The 23,409-nt window shown below is 42.2% G+C and overlaps 1 protein-coding gene and 1 long non-coding RNA gene across 4 annotated transcripts; one reads left to right on the top strand and one right to left on the bottom strand.

Moving 5' to 3' along the window:
- Nucleotides 1-414: 414 nt before the first annotated feature.
- On the bottom strand, nucleotides 415-21,286 carry MAP3K8 (mitogen-activated protein kinase kinase kinase 8). 3 transcript variants are annotated; one of them, XM_062568984.1, is made up of 9 exons: nucleotides 21,245-21,286; nucleotides 17,690-17,815; nucleotides 16,397-16,757; nucleotides 13,449-13,613; nucleotides 11,666-11,927; nucleotides 8,446-8,552; nucleotides 4,172-4,324; nucleotides 3,299-3,545; nucleotides 415-1,759 (listed from the first exon to the last, which is right to left on the bottom strand). In XM_062568984.1, exons 2-9 carry the CDS (start codon nucleotides 17,722-17,724, stop codon nucleotides 1,632-1,634), a joined length of 1,458 nt encoding a protein of 485 aa, XP_062424968.1. In that variant the 5' UTR covers nucleotides 17,725-17,815; nucleotides 21,245-21,286; the 3' UTR covers nucleotides 415-1,631. The 3 variants fall into 3 exon arrangements, with proteins under 3 accessions (XP_062424968.1, XP_062424967.1, XP_062424969.1); XM_062568983.1 differs by lacking the exon at nucleotides 21,245-21,286 and adding an exon at nucleotides 17,998-18,232 and having other exon boundaries at nucleotides 17,690-17,900; XM_062568985.1 differs by lacking the exon at nucleotides 21,245-21,286 and adding an exon at nucleotides 17,998-18,232.
- Nucleotides 13,771-20,878, top strand: LOC134136817 (uncharacterized). The gene is made up of 3 exons (XR_009957559.1): nucleotides 13,771-13,843; nucleotides 18,962-19,065; nucleotides 20,353-20,878. It is a non-coding gene; the product is annotated as an uncharacterized LOC134136817 (long non-coding RNA).
- Nucleotides 21,287-23,409: the final 2,123 nt, after the last annotated feature.

The following is a 23,409-nucleotide window of genomic DNA, read 5'->3' as shown; positions in this document are numbered from 1 at the left end:
TAAATCATCTGCACTGAAAATCTGATGCCTGAACATCCTGATCACTACAGCCAGTATAAACATGAAGACACCTGCCCTACATTGTATGCCTCAAAACAGCTAGTCTTCTAGGGATTTTGTACCAAGTACAGGAGCAGGGGAGTATACCAGGACTTTTTACAGCAACCAACATCAAGACCAAAGTGCTGCATGTTGCACTCAACCACTGTCCACCATTCAGGCATCCTAGAAATCCTGTTGTAGTCTGATAATGAGATTTTTGTCAGAAATACTCATCGTCTGTACTGACTTTTGCACAACTCCTCAAAATGTGGAATGATGCACATAATGTACCTGGGCCATGACAGGGGAGGTTGGCACAAATACTGTCACAGCTCCTCAGTTTTCAAAGATTAAAGGACAGACTGACCACACTTCAAGGCACTGAGCTAGATTTATTCATTTGACCATATCAGTATCAAACTGGAAATCATCTGCTTAAGATCATTTGTTAGTCAGGAGCAGTATTAAATAATAGATATATGAAAAAGAAAACGTGCTTCAGAAAAGATTCAGTGTACAACATACATAGTATGCCATTGTAACATAAATGCTTAAAAAGAGTCATCCTAAGCATCAAAGGGAGTTTTATAAAAGTTTACGTTCTCATCCCATGGGATGTACAGAACTATGCAGTTTACATAGTTTTACTATCATCCAAAACTTTGTGTTTCAAATGTACAAGGCACAATAAGAACAATGTAATTCCATTTCCATAGGAACATAACACAGCTTGTCACTAATGACACACTTCCAAACCATAGCACTCAAGGCAATTATACATGTGTACAGTTTTAAAGCATTAAAAGCAAGAGTCTGGAGTTTGCCCACTGTTACTAATAAGAAGTAACATTTGCTCTACCCTTGAACACTACCCAAATTATCCTTGTAGTAATTGTAACATTGAGCTCAGCTGGAGCCCCTGCCTTGCTTTGCAAGAGCTGGCTTGCTGTGCTTCTCCTGAAGCAAAGAACAGCCAGCGAAGGATTCCCTCTGCCCAGGCAGAAGAGGGTAGAGCACCCAACTCAGCCCTGAGAACCCAGGGAATGTGCAAAGCTAAAACACATCTGTAACCAAGTGAGGGTTTGGCTCCAGATGTCTCTGGCTCTAGAGTCAGCTGAAGCAAGTTAGCACAGCCTAAGGGAGGCCCTGATTTGCACTGAGAATGACCACAAACTGAGTTAAGTCAAAGACTTCTTGGACACTTTTCACTAAGGATAGCTCAAATGGGCCAGCTCTTACAGCCCACACGCTCAACTTCTTTTGAGGGCAATAGTTGCAAACATATAATAAGTCTTAAGAAAGTGCAGGCCCAGCACAGGAAGATTCTCCAGATTAAGATGTTCCCAACAGTGTTCTTTCTGCCTTCTTGTTTGTCCCAGCAGACACACAAACATTGTTGCTTGGGATCAGCTTATCAGAGCCCCTAAGGGTTTAGCTTAATCATCTGTGCAATTAAACACCATTCACATTTTACAGCCTACAATGGCAATGTTTTTATGTACAAATTTGAAAATCAAGTCTTAAAAACAAGTTTTAAGAGGTAGAGGTCCATTTCTGACCTGCAGAGATAAACCATTACCAAGTCAGTCTTATTCTAATGCTGGTGGTCCCCTAACAATATTGAAGTAACCAGCTAGAGCTCCAAGATCTATGTAGAGTGATCTTTGCCTCTTTAGCAGGTCTGACTCATCCGTGCTCCCGGTACACAATGAAGAATCTAAAAAGAAAAGAGATGAAACATGTCATTGTTGTACAAACAGTTACATTAGTTCAGTTTAATAATTGCAGATATTTTTGGAATAACTGGCTTCATATTTGCTTTTACTTATCTGTGTTTTGGAAACCTCTTACATAAAACATAAGATGCCACATCAAGTCATAGCTCCAGGCAAGGAGAAACCAACTGCAGCTTTCTACTGAAAACAACAAAGATTGTTCAATATTTTAAAAATCTCTCCATCATCTAGGACAGTTACACAGAGCTTTCTCATCCACTGAGCCACAGTGCCAAAGGAGAGTTTGGTATAAGAAAAAAGAGAAAAAAATCCAAAAACCAAAACCCCTCTGCTAGCTCTCTGACAGTTGAGAATTCCCCTTCATTACGGGGGAATTTTCACCTAGACTAAAGACATCCTCTTTGTATCACTAGATGTGACAATGCAGAACAAGTCTGACACCATTAGTCTCAGATTTTTTTCTTGTAAATGAACATATGCATTATCAGAGCTCTGAATAAACCTCTGCAACTGCAGAACTCCCCTGAATACTTGTATAATGAGTGTGCTGGAATCTCAAGCACCTGAATTAGAGTTCCAGCTTAACAGCCAAATATTCTTTCATCTTCAAAAGAATTGATTCAGATGGCCTGTGCTGGTTAAAAGGCTGTGCACCCAACAAGGCAAAAAACAGAAGAGCAATGCCATTATAGGCAAGAACATTTAGAGCAGTTTAAATGTTAAGTGGTTCATTGCAACTGCAGGGACAATTATGCATTAAAGCACCAAGAACTTTGCATAGGTATCTTTTCAAAAAATTATCACAGTTAAACACACCACTTGTCTGGGATCTTTAAATGCCTTGTGCCAGGAGACTCACAACAAATTTTAAGATGTAGGAGAAAAGAATTTTGAAGCCTGTTAACAGGTAGCTGGCATGAAACTTCCCTTGGACTTGATATTATCAAGGACACACTGATTTAAAAAAAATAATAAATAATAATAATAATGCACAAAGGAACTGCATTCTATCCTGCAGTGATTTTTAGGACAAATGGCTTGTATTTTACTCCTAACAATCCAAATCGTTACAGTTATGGTTCTTTTTGTTTGGTTGGTTTTAGGGAGGCAAAAAGTGATGGTTTTGTTGCTGGTGGCAGTGGTTGTTGGGGCTTTTGTTTTTGTTAAGAAATAAACCACCGTTAATAATAAAACAGCATTAGCACTGAGGAGAATTAAGGCAATTTTGTGACAGCAACCTACACTTCATGAAGAAGTATCATGAATAACTGCCAGGGTTTTTTCATGAGCCAGTGCTTCTGTAGCTGCAGAATTCGGGCTAAGTTCTTGTCTTGTTGAAGTCAATGGGCGTTTTGCATAACACTTAATGAGCTCTGGGTCTGATCTCATCTAACTGAGATTTTTATCGGTCTCTTTCCAGCAGCTTTTGAGTTTATTTTATTTCTAAAAACCTAGCCAAATCAAATTTTGAATAAAGTAAAATTTAAAAAGTGTAAGGTAAAGCTGGCTGATACCATTACCTGTAATGTTTTCTGGCAGCTGCAGCTCCTTCCTTGTGAGTAGCCTTTTTCTTTCAAACAAGGCTGAGTCCAGGCTCTGGCACCGTGGCTGCTCCTCTGGCGGGGGGTGCAAGGCTTCATGTTTCAGCAGGTCTGCTGCAGACAGCCTGTGATTAGGATTCCTTTCTAGCGCTGCTTCTAGTAACTCTCTCATGGAAGTACTGCAGTCTTCCGCAATGTCCTCTAAGGGGGGAGCTTGTTTGTGTATCTGTTGCAATAAAAAGATCCATTGAAACAACTATTCCAAGAGCAATGGGAGAGGAAGTCACAGATAACCACATTAGTGGTCTGGAAATTCCCCACTTACAACTCGTCACCTTTCTAAATAGGGATATTCAATTACAACATAACACGTAACTGTGCAAAATCCACTTTTTATCAGATTTTATCAAAAATTTCAAAACTTGGAACAACTCCATGCAAGTCTCAGACTTGCTGCAATGTAAATTCACCAGATCTCTGCACCACTCCAGATGAAGCAGAGATTCAAATTTGCCTGGCGCCAGTTTTTAATCTGTAACTTCTAAGAAAAACAGCAGTGCAGAGCACAGATGAGCTTGTTACAATCAAGTTTCACACTGTTCTAACCCTGTCCCTGAAGAAAACCAAGGCCTGTAAATTGTAATGCAAACTACCAAGATGACTCCTGCTCAGCCTCTGTCTTCCACTAAACGATCAAAACCCACTTCTTCCCTCCCTCCCCCAAAGCAAAAAAGATGATATCATCTCTCTGACACATATTTTGGTAGTCTTTTATAAGACAGAAGCTTTCCCAACAAGAGAACAGGAAACCCTTCCACTGAAACTGGCTCTGGCTTTTCTAAGGACACTTACAATATAGAGGTAGGATGGATATGCAGACCGAGGGTATCTGTTCACCCAGGGCGGGATGCCAGTTTGCATATGAATAATGGTAGCTCCCATGCTGTAGATGTCAGCTTTTGTCGTATGGCCTCTGCAGAGAATGACTTCAGGACTCATGTAAATCTGTGAAGAACAGTCAAAAGAGATTAATCAATAGGGGAAAATAGCAAAGACCAATCGTTACTTCTGTGAGCCGAGAATCCCCCATCTGAAGAGACAAATCCCAGTAGTATCTGCAGCCTGAGGACCAAGCAGCAGCTGGAGAACTGATTTTCTGCTCTGCACATTATCGCAGTCTCAGAAATTTTATAGTCTGGCACCAGAACAGACTCATTCTCTAGGTCTGCCCCACAGCTCAGTGGCTGAGACCTCCCCGAGCTGTGAGATGCTGAGGTTCAAGCCACAGCTCTGCTTTGCTCAGCCCAGCAGCAGGAGCCTCACAGCCCTCCAGAGCACAGGAGCTGCCTGAATCGCTGGTTTAGTTTGTGGTGGGGCCCTGCTGGCGCAGCTCCATTCTGCATGAACAAACGGGCACTCATTAGACCAAGGAGTGAGAAGATGACTCCGCCACTAGTCACCCAGTTGGGGTGTAGGAGTCCACAACTCAAATCTCGGTTATATTAACAATTATGCAACTCTTACAAAAGAGCGGACAGATATACTCCCTTCTGTCATTCTCTGTCCCTCTCTTCCTGTTATCCAGTAAACTATACATTTGGGGATTGCTCCAGAAAAAAAGAATAACGAGGCACAAGTCAAGTCTCAGGCAGCATATATTCTGAAAACCAGGTCTCTAAAGTCTTCCTGTGTTCCCTTTCCACTAGGCTACGCCTAAAGTAACTATTAAGGCAAATGTCCCTCTTCCAAACTTTTTTGACCAGAAATTCCAATCTTGCCTAAGACAAGCTACAGTTTCCATCCAAACTCTTCACTGAAGTGGTCAGATTTGTCAAAATCCAGAGGAGGTATATAAGGCAATTCCCTTCCGGCTCCTGGCAGCTTTGCTTTTAAGCTGCAGGGAACCAGACGGACAGGATGCAGGAGGCACTCCCCACCGCTGTACAGCACCGCCACAACCCCCTGGCAAAGGCAGGAGGTTTCAACATGACATTGGCACAGCCTGCAGCACACTAAGTTAGCAAGCCATCATATTTGCTTCTGGCTTCTACCTTTCCCTCACCTGTTTTCCCTTTAGAAGATCCAAACAAAACTTTGATTAGATCAAGTCATCCTGCCACAAAGAATCATATTAGAAGCTATTAACTGAGACAAGGGCAGGAAGTTAAATCATCACCACATAGTTTGAGTGCTTATTACTACAGACTGAGAATGGCTGTGGAGCTCATGCAAATTCCAAGTATTATATCCCAGTAAATCACACGTCCTATCTACAACTAGAACTTTACACAGGAAGTGTAGCCTGCATCTGCTACTTACTCCTATCTGTTGCTTTCCTCAAAGCTGAGACAGAAAAAGTCTCTCTGCACCTGTTTTGCTCCGTGTGAGCAAAAAAGGGAATTTCTACCTTTTAAAAAGTAATTAGTGCACACAATGCAACTTCAGTGAAAGTAACTGTACAGAGAAAAAACAGCTGCCTTCTTGAGGAAGAAGGATGAAACAAGAACCTGTCTGCAGACAGGTTGTGAAAGCCAGATTGTGAAAAACTGTCAAGGTACACCTTGATTGTAGAGGGACAGAAGCAAAGATCAAATGTGCACCAAAGCTGTGACTTCAGATTGATTCAGACTGACCTAGGGCTGTGTTGCTGCCAAAGCAGGCAGTCCAGCTCCCACATATCCTCCTCTCCACACTCCTTCCTTCTGCTGCCACTAGTTCTCCTCTACCAGTCAGACCAGAGACACAATCCAGCTAAAAACTTTCTTCCTGCTGTACTAGTTTTACGTTAGCATTTCTGAAAATAATCATGCCCTCAATATTTCATTGACCTCAGTGGACAACTTTTTCCCCTCGAACATTTGTAACGGAAGTTACGCATTTTATCAGTAACAAAAGCATAACCGAAAGCGTGACAAAAGCATAACCGAAAGTGTAGGAAATGCCTAGAAAAAGCATTTCCTGCAGAGCACTTTCATCACAAGCATCATATGTGTGCATTGTACATACGCTGTTCAGAAAACCCAGCTCTTTCATGTTACACAAACTAAAAAATTTAACTGTCCTTCAATCATTCCGCCCAGCACTGCGGCCCATTCATTTTCATAACCACAAAGCAGGTTCACTACCCTCAGCCCTTCCTTGCTATGGGAGTGAATGAAAATCCTAAACGCTCAACGCAAGAATATGCACAGGAGAAAGATAACTTCCACTATCATTACCTTCGTGAAAGCCTTTCCCAGCCATCATCTAACATAAAATAAGCTAGGTAGTTCACAGGCATGACGCTGAATGGCAGTAAGAGACAGCTCATCTGCACAGCCACGGGCAAAAAGAAACAGCACTCCTGGACAGCCACACCACTTCAAGGCTGCACAATGCAAGATGCAAAGCTCAGAGGACCTCGGCTTAGCAGTGGAGATCTCACTTTGAAAATCAAGAGAGAAAGACAGTGCTATCAAAGATTAAGAAGGCATGTCTGGGTGACTAGATTAGGCTCTCCAAATGGTAGACATGCACACTGTGGAGAGGAAGATGATGATCAGAAGGAAGCATAGTATGAGATTCTTCTGAACAGAAAAAAACTATAGGGTAGCCTGCATGATGTTCCTAGAAGTGTTCAATTGACATTCAAAAATCTCCTTTTCCAGCCCTTTCTCTGCAACCCCACTTCTGATCTGTGATGCTGCCATAAAACAGCAGGAGTGCAAACTCCAAGAATTAACTACCTCTGTGCACCGCCCCTCTTCCTAGAGAAAGCAAAGATCATGTACCCGTATGTTTAGGGATTGTGTGGACTATCCAGTTTCTGAGGACGTGACTTTGGGCACTCAACAGTACAGAGTCATAATCTTCATTTAGCAGGAAGAAAAAGTGTTTTGCAGTTGCGCTCTCCAACATGAACTTGGCCTATCCCCCAAGAGCCAAGAGTGGATCATCATCAGTCTGCTCCATAAACCTGGAAATTTTCTATTTACACACATCTCCAACCTTGGGAAATTCCCTGTCAGGGCTTCCATCTCATTCCCACAATTTTGCTTATTCTCTTTAACAGCACATAAAATCAAAGTGAAATGCCAGACAGCATGCTACTTCCAGTACAGTAAACAGCTGAAATTCTATACTCCTCTGACTAGAAAGCCAGTGAAAACAAATGTTCAAATATTTTCCCCCCAAAATCTTAAAACCAAATAAGAAAACAAGCCTGACATTCTGTGAAACCTTAATTTACCCTGCTTTTTTGAGGAGTGAAATGTTCTCCTGTCAGTTATAAGTGCACCTCCTCTAAGCTTATGCCTGTGCTATGCAAGGCTATCAAAATGTTAAGTGCCAGCATTTCAACTGAAATGTTTCCTGTAACCAACTTCCTCTGGCAAAAGGAAGCAAAGCCACATTTGCAGCAGCTAGCCAAGCTAATTGCTGAAGCTCAAACCTGGAAAATGCTCTGGAGGGACAGTAGCCTCAGTGACGTGCAGGAACTCTGTGCATGTTCAGGGTCCAAACCATGACAGATACTCAAAAAGTCCTTACCTCCACCACTGTAATGTCTAAGCATCTCACCAGGTGATCATCAAGTGCACAGTACAGAACCACCCTAGAACAGGAGGGTTTACGTAGATAGGAAACAGAGCTTAGAAATGTTAAGGGATGAAACCCACAAGTCTGCAGTTTCTGTGTTTTCAAAGGAGTCCAACTACTGCATTGAACTGGTCATTCAAGCCCATATTTGACATCTCAGAAGAAAGCTTTGATAGCGCAAAGAAACAAATTCCAGTCTGAAGAGATTTCAGCTAGTAGTTGATTCACTGCAAACAGTGCTCCTCAGAGGGCTGTTCCTGCCTTTGGCTTGAGAGGATCCCAATTTCCTCCTTGACTTCAGATTTAATTATTATTAATAAATGGGACTATTGAGAAGGTAATAGTGCTCTCAAAATATAACACCTGATTCGCAATTCAGCAAGTTGAAAATTAAAATCTGAGATGATCAAAAGTTTAAAAACAAGTATTAAAATAAATTATTATAAAATTTTTCTGCTCAACCATCTACCTTTTAGCTTCAAATTTGAGGCTGAGCATCACAGCAATTGTAGCGAAGCAACAGAAGGATTTTTGTCCCTCCAGCTTCTTACCTCTGTTCCTCTAAGGTCTTTGGGATAGTAAATGTCTTCAGTCATTTGAACACTTAGGCCAAAATCCACCAAAACAGCCTTTGTTGACATAAAGACAATGTTGCTTGCTAAAAGAAAAGCAAAAATGACAGTACATTAGCTTCTAGTCTCCGGGGAAGTTATTTTACAACACGACTCTTTCATTCAGATGTTAGTCTGAAATGGGAGATTAGTACAATCCATTCCTACAGCCAACACAGTCATTCTACATAATTTGTATCTTAGAAATCAAATTGGACTGGTTTGTGTAACAGGAGAACCAGTATGTGGTCATTTTCCTAATTAAAAAAGGTAAGGGGGATAAACAAACAAACAAACAAAAAAAAGCTGAGGGTAAGGGAGGAAGCTAGAAGCTAGAAGACTGGTAGATCCTTTCCCAACACAGCTAGTCTTCTGCCTGGCTATGATGATCTTGGTCTCCAAGGCTGACTGAACGCTGCACAGGTCTTGCTATAAGCAGGCATAATTTTTGGTCACCAGGAGACTTCTTTATACTGATAATTTAAACAAAGACAAAACTAAATAAGAACTCAAGCCTCTCCACAGCATTGACACCAGCCTCTCTCACATATCAGCAACAGTGGCTCAGTCTAAAGACAGAAGCTAAACTACAGCTGTAAAAGCAATAAAGACTGAGACTTCCTCACTCCCGCTGAGTTTCAGCAGTATCTAGGAGCTTAGTTCACTTTCCTTCATAAATCTCTCCTAAGGCACAACTCTGCGCTCACAGGCTTTCTTTACAGCTGTATGCCTGATCAAAGATTTGCAAAGATAATGCCCTGCGTAAGCCCTGAGAAATTCACAGATGTTTGCTGTCTTGGAAGCCATGGACAAACGACGTCTCCAAGTTATGCAACAAAAATACAATGCTCCCCCAAAAGGAAACTGTGGAATTGGATCATTTTCTGTCTTGATAGTTATTTGTATTTTTTATAAAATTTTCTTTAAGCAAATTAAAAAAAAAGAACATTCAAATGTTTTCACATTCAGTTTCATCCCACAGTCTAGTTGTGCATGCGTCTCCAAAAAGCACCTTCTGCACTATTAAAAAAAATTGCAAAAAATATTTTCTTCTAAAAGTGAATTTTGTTTACCAAGAACATAATATGCAAAAGCTTGCCCACCTTACAGTGGAAAGAAAACAGACTTTGATTTCAGCTGTCCTGTTTCCTGAAATAATCTTTCAGGTATTTGCCTACTTCAGAGTTTGTTCTCCAGGTGCTGCAAAACTATGTAAATACATTTGTAATTTTAGACATAACTTTAAAGATACAAAATTTTAAGCACCACATGCAAGAGGGTGCAAAACGTAACACTGTCGTTAAGGCAACGAGTTCTGCTGTATATTTGAAATTGCACTCAGCTCCACCTTCAGTCTGGGAAACAGTAAGAACTTGAATTTTCTAACAGGTCCAGCTCTTTTGAAAGGTTTCCAACAATTCTTCCTTTTGCCACAACTGAAAATACCCAAGGCTGATTCTAGTCTCCCTCAAGCAAGTGGATGTGCTACTGCAAACTTTAGTAGGCTTTGGACTAGGTTCCCCCACCCCCAGCAAATAACCTTATGATTTAACAGCTTCCCATCCAATGGTTAAAACAAGCTGCAGCACTGAGCTACTCCTAAGAGCAAAAAGTCCCCCTATATTTCAAGGAAATCCTTCTCTTGCTGAAATCCCCACTATCCTCCTTTGTCAGCAGGACAGAGACCCAGTAGGAGAGGACATGGACAGCAAAAGAGCAGAGAGGTTTGGATCACAGCCTTTTCCATCGAGTCCTCTGGGCAACAGAGAAGGAGCAGCATCCCTGCTTGCTTGAAAAGCACCTTTTTCCAAAATTTCCCAAGACATGAAAATAAGCCTTATGCTCTCTTTTCACTCTGTTGACTACAGGCCTTTCTGTTTCTTTTCAAATTCAGTTCTCCTCCTGTGCCTCCTCCTCTCCTCTCTGCACGCTCAGAGCGGTGCAGTACCTCAGCACCTCGCATCCCCGGCTCTGCTGCTGACAGACGGACGCAGCGGTCGCCAGCCCCAGCTGCTTCTAGCCTTCTGAGCCAGCCGCCGCAGCAATGCAGAAAAACGCCTGTAGACTTCAAAGGCGCTAATGTCTTCCCAGCTCCCAGCACGTCAGCTCTTTCATCCACTATCTAGATGTAATAGGATGGTTTTTTTTCTTGATTTGGTTTGGAACCTTTTAACTAACTCCATTATTATACCAATTACTATCAATTAATATGAAAGATACTTATTACATGTGAGAAAGCACAACTGAAGAGAAAATTACTCAGTTTTATAGCTGCCAAAGTTTCAAAGACTTACTTCTAAGTACTGATCTATATTAACCAAAAAAACCCTAAAACAAAGATCAAAATTTTGTAATTCCTGATATAATCATCTTCTATTTACTGTAGCATTTCAATTTGACTATTTCTATTTTATAATTTAAACCCTCAAGTCTAGCAAAAATGAACTTGTAAAAGATAAACATCTTGGTTAGAAGCGCTGCTATTGAAAAGGCAGGTGGGGTTTATCTGTCTGCAGCAAGGATGGTTGCTTGGAGAACTAGGATTTAATATTAAGTGTAACACATAAAATTAAATTTTAAACCTACTCAATAATTCTCTATTAAATTTAGGTGTAACATCAATGTATTACTGAATATTCACACATATTAACACCTGGAGGGGTAGGTTTTTTGTTTGTTTTGTTTTTTGACTGAACATATACTAAAATTTGCAGCAACTGTTGAAAGAGAAAAAAAACAATGAAACAAGTTACATATTTAGTTCCAAAGTGGAAACAAACTGAGGAACAGCCAGTCACACGCAAACACAAGAAGAGGGTAAAAGTGGAAGGTGAGCAGAGCAACATTCAAGATAAATTTACAGGGAAGAGGGAAACTTCTTCCAGGCAAAATTATCAATAGGTTTTATGATTTCTTTAGGTTTTTATTTCAAACTGAGTTGCTCATGAGCTGCAAAGGAACTATGACTTCCAAATAGCGCGTCTACTGAAGTGAACTAATGGAAAGCATAAACAACTGTTATCCTAAGAACCTGATGCTGCTTGTTGAACATCATCCCATTTCTCCTTGCCTCCCTGCCCAGGAGGCACCTACTGTGACACCAGGCTTTACTGGAGCTCCAGACCAACGTGGGACACCCTGGGAAATGAAACACACATACGTTTGATATCGTGGTGGATAATCCTTTTGGAGTGGAGAAAGTCAAGTCCTTTCAGGATATGTTTTGTCACCCAAATGATTTCAAACTCTCTCATAGGCCCACAGCTCTCCAGCTTTTCCATGACAGATCCTCCCTCTCCTGCTTCCATGAACAGATGGATAGTCTCATCCCACAGAATAGCACCATATAATTCAGCAATGTTTTCATGACGGAAACAGGCCTGTATTTCAACATCTGACGGTTTGAACTGTTCCACTGGGACCTACAACATTGAAACAAAACCACATGAAAGCAGGTCCAAAAACAGGTACTGTACTAATACTGTACTGATACTAGTTTTCCTATAGACTAAAATGGGAGAAGGAAGCAAAGCACCTCTTATCCACTTGTTAAAATTAACCTTAATTTTGATCCTATCACTTGTTCTTCCTTTCCAACTCAGATACATCCTGTTCAAAGTTGACAGAGTTTTTGGAATCATGCCCAAAGAAAAAGTGCAATCTTCCAGAAAAAGCAATGTAGCAAGAGCTATTCCCGTCAAAATCTAGTGGTTACGCAAAAGCTCTATGCAAACTTCCTGGTGAAGGAGATAAAAATCCCACTGCTTTTTCAAGTAGCTTTGGGCAAACTCATCTGCTCCATGAGAACGCGACACTCATTTGGCACACGAAGCAGTACTTGCAGTAAAGAAGCATTCAGCACAGTCTGACCATGTTCAGGACCACTAGGGACCTTGGTTAAATCCTGATCAACGCTGCTTTGTGTGTTACGTGAAGTGAAGTTGCTTTTAAACGAGCACTTGGCAATACTGTGTTTCTTTAAAAAGTACTAATGGCAGAGTGTTAAAACACCACCAGGCAGTGCTCGCTTGCAGACAGAAAGGTCACTGATCATGCTTCTATTTCCCTCCCCTCAGACCTGTGGTTGTGAACCAGGTAACAGTCTAATACTTTCACTATAATGAGAAATACTGTTTGTACTTCTAGAAACATTAGGGAGCTTTTACTCCGCAACGCGTTATGCAGGAGTAGCACTTGTTGCTGCGTGGCTATGCTGGGAGCAAGAGGAAGAGGACATACAACTGTCTCCTCCAGCTCCTTCACACACAGAAGGAGTGCAAATGCTTCTTCATGTGTGCTAGAATATCCAGCACTGTTCCACAGCTGAGCTTTTACTAGCCCTACACATTTTCTACTTAATTCAGCATAGCACTTTGAACAAAATGCTGAGTTGCAGAAAAGTAGGAGGGTGCTCAGCAGTTTTCTTCAGCCGTGTCAGAGCCTTCTGCTCAGCTAGGGCCCAAGACAGGAGACTTGCATGTCAGCTGAGCTCTTAGGGACTTTAACAGCACTAGAATAAAGAAAACTTAATTTTGAAGGCCCCAGTTAAAGGACGAGATCCTAAAACCATCTGCAGCAACAGGGTTTTGATATCAGCTTCAGCGGGGACAGGATTTCACGCTGGTGTTTCACCGCAGCGAGGGCTGCAGGGACCGTACCCCAGGGCTGCCCCCGGGGCAGCAACAGACACTTCCAGCTACTGTCAGGATCCTGGAACTCTGCAGTCTCAGACCCGAGCAAGGAAAGCAAACGAACAGTTAAAAATGTGCAAGTCCAAGTATTAATTGTAGAACATTTTTCCTATCTTTACTAGCCTTGGCAGGCCAACAAAACCAAGGCGATAACCAGCTAACAATGGAATTCGACACTGACAAATTTCAAAATACACTGCGGGGACCGTCATACGGTGTTTGCTCAGAGATAAAACCACTGAGCTAACATACCAGTTTGCATGCCATTCGTTTCTTGGTTTCTCTGTCTTGGGCTAGGTACACCTTCCCAAAAGCTCCCCGAGGAATAAAGTCAGAGCCAATATTCCTGTAGGTCAGCTTCCACGGAAACAGGAGCACATCCGAGTCAATCTGATAGCGTCCATTCTTGGGTGTGATCTGCGAAGCAAAAAGAAAAAAAAAAAAAAGCACTGAACACATTGAAGTTAAAGCTACTCCAGTGCTAATTTGATGCACGTAGTAAAACCCCCCAACAATATACGTGTAGGATGCACGTGCCCTGCTCAGCGGTCTTTATTTAGAAACAGCAAATGGGAACAGCATGTGAGGTGGGGCGCTCTTCACCGCGCAGGCATCCACGTTTCGCTCCAGTGACTCACGCGCAAAGTGTAAGTTGCAATTAATTGTCTCAAAACAACAACAGCAGCAGGGCTAATGAAATTACCCCCCCCTCGTTATTAGGTTTACCTGCACGTTTGTTCTTCCTGTAATCTGCTAACTTGTTGCGCCACATACCTGTTACTCACAGGCTACCTTATATGATGTGAGCAAGAGTTTCAGCATTTCCTAATACTGCATGTACTCCCTGGGGAGCACATCTTCGTTCTCCATCTTGTACGAGAATTTCTGCTGCCTACTAAAGGGCGAAAGAAGTCTGCTGCGATTTTACCAGCCAGCCTGTCACCCTGGTACACTGTAGCTCAGAAAAGAGCAGGAGTCACACTGCCTGCTTTCGGCAGGCAACGTGAGGAGTTCAGGCTGTCCGTACTGCCAACAGGGTGAGGAGGCTCCTCTGAAAGCGATTCAGGGCACCCAAGTGAGTCTCTTGCTCTGAATCTTCCTCTAAAACAGCTCTTTCCCTCTGTGCCTGGCAGAGATGGACCAAACCCCCTAACTACTGCAATGTTAGCACTGCTTTAGTTTTTCTATTTCTTAAGTCTTTAGAAGAAACATTACAAGAATTAATAACATTTCTTGTGAATATGTTTCTAATAAATTCAAAGACATACAGTATTACTAGCATACAGAACACTGTTAACTTGTTTACTGCTGCTTGATCAAGATTCTTTACTCAAAGAAATGTAAATGCAGGTCAAAGATATTTATCCTTCCACGTCTTTACACAGTCTCACGCACTCAACTCTTCAGCTGCTTCCTGCTGTTAGAAAGGTTACAGTATTGTTTTTAGATTTCTTTCTAAGATGTCATGCACGTCACCTCCCTGTGCTTTAATTACCTTTGTGTTTTTCAATTAGCAAAATACTTGATAATTAAAACTATCATTTGTGACTAGTACCTGAATAAGAAAATTAATTCTCAGAAATTCTGAACAGTTAAGGGTCTGGGGGGAGGGTTATTTTATTATTTTGCTCACGACCTGCGGAATGAGCCTCCCATTGGATTGTCAGAACCAAGGCAAAGCCTCTAAAAACCTGTGCATCCCTCCTGCAACGTCTGCTTTTCGAAGGGCTGAGGGCAGCTGAGCCACACGGGCTCTATCTGCTCTGGTAAATAACACAGATCGATCAGAGCAGATTGCAGAGTGAAAGAGAGCCACCAATATCACACTGTTCACATTTCAGGAAGGTTTACTTTGGACCAGTTTCTAGCCTGAAAAGCCGCTAGCCTTGTGAAGCAAATGCTCGTTTGTGGCTGGAGAGCATCTCCCAGTTTAGTTTCAATTAAATTCAGCTTGTGTGCTCAAAAACCCTTCAAATGTGAGCTGCAGCATGGTCAGTGGGGATCATCAGGCAAGCAGAAACACATGCTGGATCCTAAATAAATAACTATTTTCAGTCCAGGTGTACCCACTGAGATGTATCTTGAAGTAATGCCCTGCCTCCAATCCTCAGTTGCCCAATAGGTCATGTGCATCTAATAATACTTGGTTCATACCAACTGTATGCATCTACAGAAGTAATATGCAAGCAAAACAACCGCGAGTATGTGGAACAGTGTCTACCCTAAGTATGGAAAACATTTAATGTTAGTAAGTGTCACTCCAGTGTTACAGAATTTAAAAACTGACTGTTTTGCAACACCGCCATACTCCCTGCAAGTCAGAATAAAACAACACTCTCTACTTCACGCTTGAGTAAACACTAAGCCTAACAACATACCAACGCTCACATAAAAAAAACACACTGCACAGAAGATATCTAAGATTTAGAATACATTAAGGAACTAAAGCAGCAGGACAAAGGTGTTTGCACAAACTTTCATTTCATGATGTTTTGTTTCGAAAGCAACTGATTTGTAACAGAAGTACAATGACACTAACTTCCACAGAGGCTTGTAGAACACAAAACATTTTCAGAAAAAAAGAAAATATCTCAAAACAACATAACTATGCCAGCATGCAGCAGTATATCATAGTATATATTTTTGAAAGTCAGGGTTGATATTATATGTCATTTCTCTTTGTATTACTACTTTTAAAAATATTTTGTCTAGAGAGAGTGAATGAATTCAACAACAACTGTACTAAAATAGATCCTCAACCTTTACTTGGGAGTTTTGCATGATGCACTCTGTCACTTTATGGACACAAGGCACTGGAAAACCCTTACCATTTCCTAAGCCCTTCCTGTACATCATTGCAGCTGTGGCTTTTTCTCTTTTAATAACTGTCTCAGGTTTGTCTTCAATGTTGGAAAGTGTTTTCTAATCTTCAGGGATACCAAGAGACAGATGTATAGGAGATTTTTCTGAACAAAAGACCTTTTACCATGGGTACCTGAGATTGCTGGGGATGGACTTGATGGCCTCAGAGATGCCTTCCAGCCCCATGTTCCTGCAGGGAGTGACATTCTGGCTCTGACTCCTGAGACTGGGGATGATCTTTATTTAGATTCATGAATCACTTCTATCAACTAACAATAATTAATGTTTTTTCAAGTTAGACAGAGAGAGGGAGAGGAAGGGAGGGAGAGAACACCCACCATATTCAAGAGTATTCCAGATTCTTGCTGTCGGCATCCTTTACATTGTTTCGCAGTGTTGGACACCTGATTTGCAAAAGCAAGCAAATCTTCCACAGTCCCATATTTCACACATGACATCAAAGAAACTTCCCTTTCACAGAACAATAAAGATTCTGCACGTTCTTCATTTTGATTTGCCTCTCCACACATTGTAATTATGCTGTCTTCATAGACTGCAAGGTCTCCATCTGGATAAAGGTTTTCCATAATGTCTATCACCTCAGACATATTTAAATTAGTTAACAACAACTCAATTTCTTCTTTACTATCACTACTAGTGCTCATATACTCCATTACTGTCCACTTTGCAAAACCGCTCCTGCAAAAGAGAAACAAACAAAACTGAAATCACTTCCTCTAAAGTTGTTTCGGCAAAGCAAGAACAAAAGCTTGTCATTATATGGTTAGATTTAAAACGAGTATGTGGTATTATGAAAAACAAGTCATGATTAGTAGACTAGGTGAAGAGGAGATGGAAAAAACAAAGTCTTTATTAGTGGAATTTCTTTTGAAAGTTATCAATGAACATCCCCAGTCATTCACCCTTGGAATTTTCCTAATCAAAGATTTTCATTAGAGGTGTTGGCAAAACAAGGAAGCATGAACTAGTTATATTTTGCTGGATTAGGTAAAAATGAAGCATGCTTAATACGGATGAAACTATATAGAAAGCAATGGAACAGGAAAGCTAATAACTTTTGCTCTAAGAGTGGATTCATCATTTTGAAATGGATGACAGAGAAAAGCATGCTAAACAAGTTTATCCCCAAATGTTCTTGAGCAATTTATGTGATGTGTCCACGAAGAGGAGAAAGTCATGGAGCAAGACCATTACAGTAGCAAAAAGCATCTGCTAATATCATTGTATGATGCACAAGATACCAGCTGAAATACACCACCCATTTTAGGGGGGGCTTTACTGATCAGAACAGGACTTCAACTGAAATTTTCACTCATTAAGAAGAAAATTAGGAACTGACTTATCATAAGAGCAATGAGCTTTTGAAGCAGTTTCCATCAGTTTGCTCTGCCCTCACTATTTCTAACAGTAACTTTTAAGATAGTTCTTGACCATTTTGTTAAAGAGGACTTTAATTACAGGAAACTGGATTCAGCATCCCAAGAAGCCCCCTCCCCTCCCAGGTTCCTAACATGAGCCAGAAAAAGTTCTTGTATTCAAGTTAAAAACAGTCAGTCATTAAAATACTTATACAAATACCTTTCAATATGCAAATTTTAATGAACGCTTACCTTATATTTATCCCAGTTACATCACACAAAAACATCAAAAAATGTCTCAGTATAATCCCTCAAGTTGTCATGTATCTTGAACTTGTATTTTCCACTGATGATAATTTCACAGCGTTCTGTAGCAGTCTATTAAAAAAGCAAAACAAAGTAATGGCAGATCTGCTCAGGCAGAAGGATTGGCCTCTACTCATATGATCGTTTGCTTCACAGGCTTCATGGAAAGAAAAACTAATAATCACAACGCTGAGATAATAGGGGATTTTTTGCAGAAAGAAAAAAAAAGACAGCTCAAATAAGAATCAATCTACCGTACGATCATCCAGATTTCCAAGCAGTAGTGAAAAATAATTTTTCCATAATAAGCTTCTGAGTATGATTCTCTCTGTCTGATGCTTGCAAGTAACAAAGAAGAATCTCCTTTTCCTCTAGCAGAAGTGAGTAGAACATATTCTATTTAAAGAGCTCTCATTTCCCATTTTCATAATCCACTATGAACACCTATTTTGGACAAAAAGACAACAACCAGAAAAAAAAAGATACTTAAAAAAAATAAATAAAGGAAAGAAAGAAGCACAATCTGTCTGTCTCAAGGAAGAACAGCAGACTCAGTCCCCTGGGGCCACGAAGCAATGCAGTTTACCTAGGTGCAGTCCGTGGTTTTGATCACTATCTTCCTCACCCTCCCCACAAGGACATCGAACCTTTGTGGCACATATTTCTCATGGGTTAGAGAGTATTTACGTCAGCTCTGACGCTGAAGAAAACTGAGTAAAATGACGTGGCTGACTTGGCAAAGAAATTCAGACCGTGTGCGGCAAGTTGGAGAGGTAGGGCAGGAAAACTGCAGACACGGCGCACGACAAGGCCAAGGCACATCATGCCCCTGGCCAAGCCCTGTGGCGACAGTGTGGGGCAGCTCCACGCCCCCTCCTCACCCCCTGGACAGACATGGTTAATGAGTTTCACCAGCATTCACACACACCAGTTCACCCAGTGCAAAACAAATGCAACAACACCCCCAGCATTAGGGAAGCAGGAGTAGGAAAACTTCTAGTCATTAGCACTAACATAGCAGAATTTGTATTTGGGGTGGTGAGAGGGGTCAAGGGGGTTTTCAACCTAGACAGCAAGAAATAACAGAAGTGAAGGAGTGAAGGATGTTTTCTAACCTGTAGCATCCCACTTTCATGTTCTAACCTCAAATTAGAGGCTGTTAGAACAGCCTGAAAGTGTTTACTCTTTCATAAAAGAGATTTATATCTTTCTCCACAGCAGGACTTCTATTCATTGCTTTTTGATGCTGAATTAACAGGAGTAGAGGGAAAACACTCAGTACAGTCAGAAGAGGAACCAAAAGACTGCATGTGAAAAGTAAGGTAAGTTAGAAACAAGTCCTAGGGGACTTTCTGAAAAAGAACACGAGTCTGCAGAAGTTCTAGCCTTCCTTGGATATAGACAAGTCAATAATATGCTTAAAGTAAACCACTTTTTAAAAGCATTTTCATGCATAAGAGAACTGTACAGTTTAGACCAAATGTAGCTTTCCATCAGTGCCAACTCTGCTTCATTCCTCAGAACATTCCCAAACTACAGCATGTTGCTAATATTATTCTGAACAGTTGCCTACTACCCAGAAAGGTCTGAATGACTAGAAGAAAGTGATTATAACCAGCTTATTCTCAGTTTTGCAGCTGTTTTTAAGCATGAAAGGCACAAACCCTTCATTTCTCCAATAACTAGTAAATTTCAAATACAAAATGTTTACATAGTGAGAATAGTTTCTAGACTCTGTAAAGCTGATTTCTTTTTTAACTATGCAGCAATTTATGGATTACATTTCCAACACTGGCAAAAGTTGTCCATTTGCCAGCAATGAATTCATTCTCCCTTTCCTCCCCAGAATTCTGTACTAGTATCTGCACTGGGCACTTAATAATGCTCTAAATCATTCTATACAATGCAAGTGACTGAAGAATTTAAGCTACTAAGTACCTTTTACTTCAGTTCTTAATGAAAAAAAAATCTATTTTTACCTAAAGTGGGGAAAAACCCCTAAATGTAAGCACTTAAATCAGTTGATCAAGCACAAGATCCTTTCTCCACCTCTGCCATCATTTCAACATCATCACATGAGCAAGCAGCACGTGAAGAGCTTATTTCTCTATTTGTCATGGGTAGCTTTTCCATGAAAAGCCTTTTTCTGAGAAGAGTATTGCTTGAAAATGTCTTTATATGCCATATTAAAGGGTATAAGGTTAACTGGATAGCTATTCCTCTGAGCTTCTGCAGGATTTTTTTTCTGTGCCAAGAGTTTTTTTTTTTTTTTTTTTTTTTTTAGTTTTAAAAACATCTGAAAAATCTGCACAGTTTGGCTCAACATAATCATATACCTGTATAAAGAGTTATTGTATTGTCTTAAACAATTTTCTGCTCTGATTGCATGCAGTTAACCATCAGGGGTGACAAAAATATCTGCTTTTAAGAAAAACTATTGACAGACCTTGAAAAATACAATTCCTTTCAAAAGAGTCTGCTAAGTAACAAAAAAATCAACAATTTCAATTCCACACGATTTCAGACTTTTGGGGGGGGGGCACTTCTAATGCTTACAGTGGCAGAAAGTTTATTTCCAGCAGGAACCAACTCACTGATCTCCCTTTTAGTCTGCTGATACAGAGCCAGTTAAACTAGGAAGGAAAACAGGTGCTGGAGATTAAATGATTTTAGCAGCAAACATGCTGTTCAATGAGGGAACTGCCCACCTAACACCTCGTGCACCGTGATCTACTGTCCGCCAAGCAGCAAGCTGGAAGACCAGCAGCAGAGGAGAAGAGAGGAGGAGGAGGAGGAGGAGGAGGGCGGCGTCGCGAAGCAGCAGCGGGCCGAGGAACCCCAGCCACATCTCACCGCAGGAAACCAGCGGTTAGAGCTGCTCCTGGCAGCAGGGCAGGCGATTTCCCTGCCGTGCCCGCGCCGCACACGGGCTGGCACCGCTGCGCTCGGCCACCACCAAAGCGCCGTTTTCCCGGACGGCGCACGGGGGCTCGTACTCGGGACAGCGAGCTCCGCGCAAGCCTGACAGCGCGCACCAGCCGCAGCCCTAACTCCCGCCTCCTCGACGCTGGGACGCCGGGCTACGCAGCTGTAACACCGTGGTCCCTTTAAAAAATAAAAATAGAATCAGTTTAACCCGCATTTTAGAGAGAAGCGCTCCGGCGCTCGTAGTGCAGGCTCCGTGAGGGGGGCGCAGGCGTCCGGGGTTTATCAGGGTTTTCCCAGCCGGAACAGCACGTTAACTCGCCAGCCCCGACGGCAGGCTTGCCAGTACCGGCACTAGGGAGTTCATGGCATACCGCCTTCCTGAAAACGCCCTCAAAAAACAAGCGAGCACACCAAAAGGAGGGTTTCTTCCTCAGCCGCCCGTCGGAACCCCAAGCACGCAGCGCGCCGGGGGCGCCGCGGAGGCAGCGAGCGAGCGAGCGAGACCCGCCGGCCGCCCCCCACCCAGCCCCCCACGCCCCGCGGGGGCTCCGCGCGACCGCCTCCGCCCCTCACCTGCCGCCGCGGGGCTCCGCGCTGCCCTGCGCGCCGCCGCCGCTCCGCCCGGCGCCGCTGCAGACTCGCGGGGGCGGGCGGGCAGCGCCGCCGCCAGCGCCGGCCCCGCTTTCTATTTCGCTTTACTGGAAGGCGAGGGAAGGCGCCTCCCCGCCCCCGGCGCAAAGGTGCCGCCCCCGGCCGGGGGGGCAGCGGGGCCCGGCCCCGGCCGACGGCCCCCGCGTGGGTGTCGGGCTCGGCATCCAGGGCCCTTCAGCCCATGAAAACATCCCAGATAATGGGCGGGAGGGTTTTCAGGAGCAAGCAGGAGCAAGGCTTTTTAAATTATTATTATTATTATTTATTCCACAGTTGCTTCTGTGAAAGTTGTTTAAAATCGCTAAATACGCTCTGAACCATAAGGGGAAAAAATGGGAAGAAAGGGGGGGCAGAAAACATGACTGTAACCCAGTGAGTCCTTGGGTCATCCGAGAATGAAGGGAAACTGGATTCAAGGCTTTGCTAGAAAAACAGCAGAACAGGGGTTTGAAGCAGGTTTTTCGCCTCAGAGGCCAATGATCTAATAATAATCCCAGAGAGTGCCCTTGTAATGCCCAGCACTGTCCTTGCCTGCAGCATTTTCAGCTGGCAAATTCAGTGGTTCTGGTCCACAGCTTCTGCAAAGCCCTTTCCTAAAGCCCTGGACGCACATGTGGCGTGCAGCACCTAGAAGAGAGTCGATCAGCTTGTTGTGCTTAAGCCTTATCCGCATAAAACTTCAGCTGAAATTCTGTTGGAATTTAGGACAACAATGTGTAGGATTTGTCAGTGGCTTTAGGATTAAAATACTTGGGAAGATTGCATCATGAGATTGGTAACCGCTAAAAATGGGCTGGACTACATTTTATTTCTCATTAAAAAGGTAGTAACTCTTGCAGGACTGTGTTCCCTCACAGCTTCTCTTCTAGTGAATTAGTTCTTGATTAGAGAGAGGGAGGGAAGCGGCATCTCTTGATTTCCAAAACCACTTCCCACAACACTAGGAGCCGATAAGCTGAACCTGTTTTGAGACCTCAAGAGACAAGTGCTCTATGTTCCGTTTTTACCTGCTTTATAATAGGCTATATGAAGTCTTTGCCTGCTGGAGTCAATGGCAAAACTTTCATTACAAAATTTCAGGGCAAAGAATTCACCTTAGGCCTCAGTGTTTATTTTCAGTATGTGTAACTCCTTGCAGCTCAATCTAGTTGTGTTCTAGCTTCATAAGTTTAGTATGTGGGACATGGCTAGCAGTGTTGACCTCTGTTCACACAGAGTTTCTTCTTAAAACATACAGGTGATGCAGTGGCAAATCTCCATACAAGACATACAGATCTTCTTTGTCAAGTTTGTTCTTGTTCAATTGCGCTATTCAGTGTATTCACAAAGAAATGCCTGTGGAAAAAAATCAAGAAAGGTGAAGATGACTAACGAGAAAAAAACGGAGGAAGGAAATATAGGGAATTTGGGAAGAAGGTCGGCTATAGGAGAAGGAATGAGGCCTAGAAGAGGGTGGAATTGGCAGCAACCAAGAAGTGGGAGGTTAAGGCTGAGTAACACACCCCTAATGTATTACAGCAGCTCTCATGCTAGCATAATTTAGGTATCCTCTTTCAGGAACCTGTCTGGGTTATTAGTTTTCCCAAGCCCACAATTAATTTTAATGAAACCATTTTCCTTTTTTAGATCAGGTTCAAAGGAAAAGAAGAGGAGGAGTTTCTCTCTTTCCACATCAATGGATTCAGGACAGACATGTCACAGGATGCCAGAACGAAATTAGGTACTTACTACAGGCACATGGAGGAAGCAGAAGTTTCTGCTCTATGGCATACATACGTAAAAGCGCAGCGTTTTAAAAGCAGTCTGCTCCTCGTATTTGGGATCATCCTGCAGCACAAAACCAAGATAGTAAGGTCACAGTAATGACTTACAGTCCCCGACTTACTAGGAGGCTACCAAGTAGTGAGGACCTGCTGGTGTAAGTCACACGACGCCTAATTTATACTGCAGATGTGCCCACAAGTTCCACATAAACGACTCTCCGTTCAAACATTACAGAAAATTATGTCTTTTCCATTCCACAGGTGGGGAACTGCTTCTGTTGCAAGGAGTTATATTTGCTGAAAATAAATAAATAAATAAATAAA

This window comes from Rhea pennata, chromosome 2, assembly GCF_028389875.1.
Source record: "Rhea pennata isolate bPtePen1 chromosome 2, bPtePen1.pri, whole genome shotgun sequence".
NCBI lineage: Eukaryota > Metazoa > Chordata > Aves > Rheiformes > Rheidae > Rhea > Rhea pennata.
Note: the sequence above shows the minus strand (reverse complement) of the source record. Positions and strands in the feature narration are given on the sequence as shown.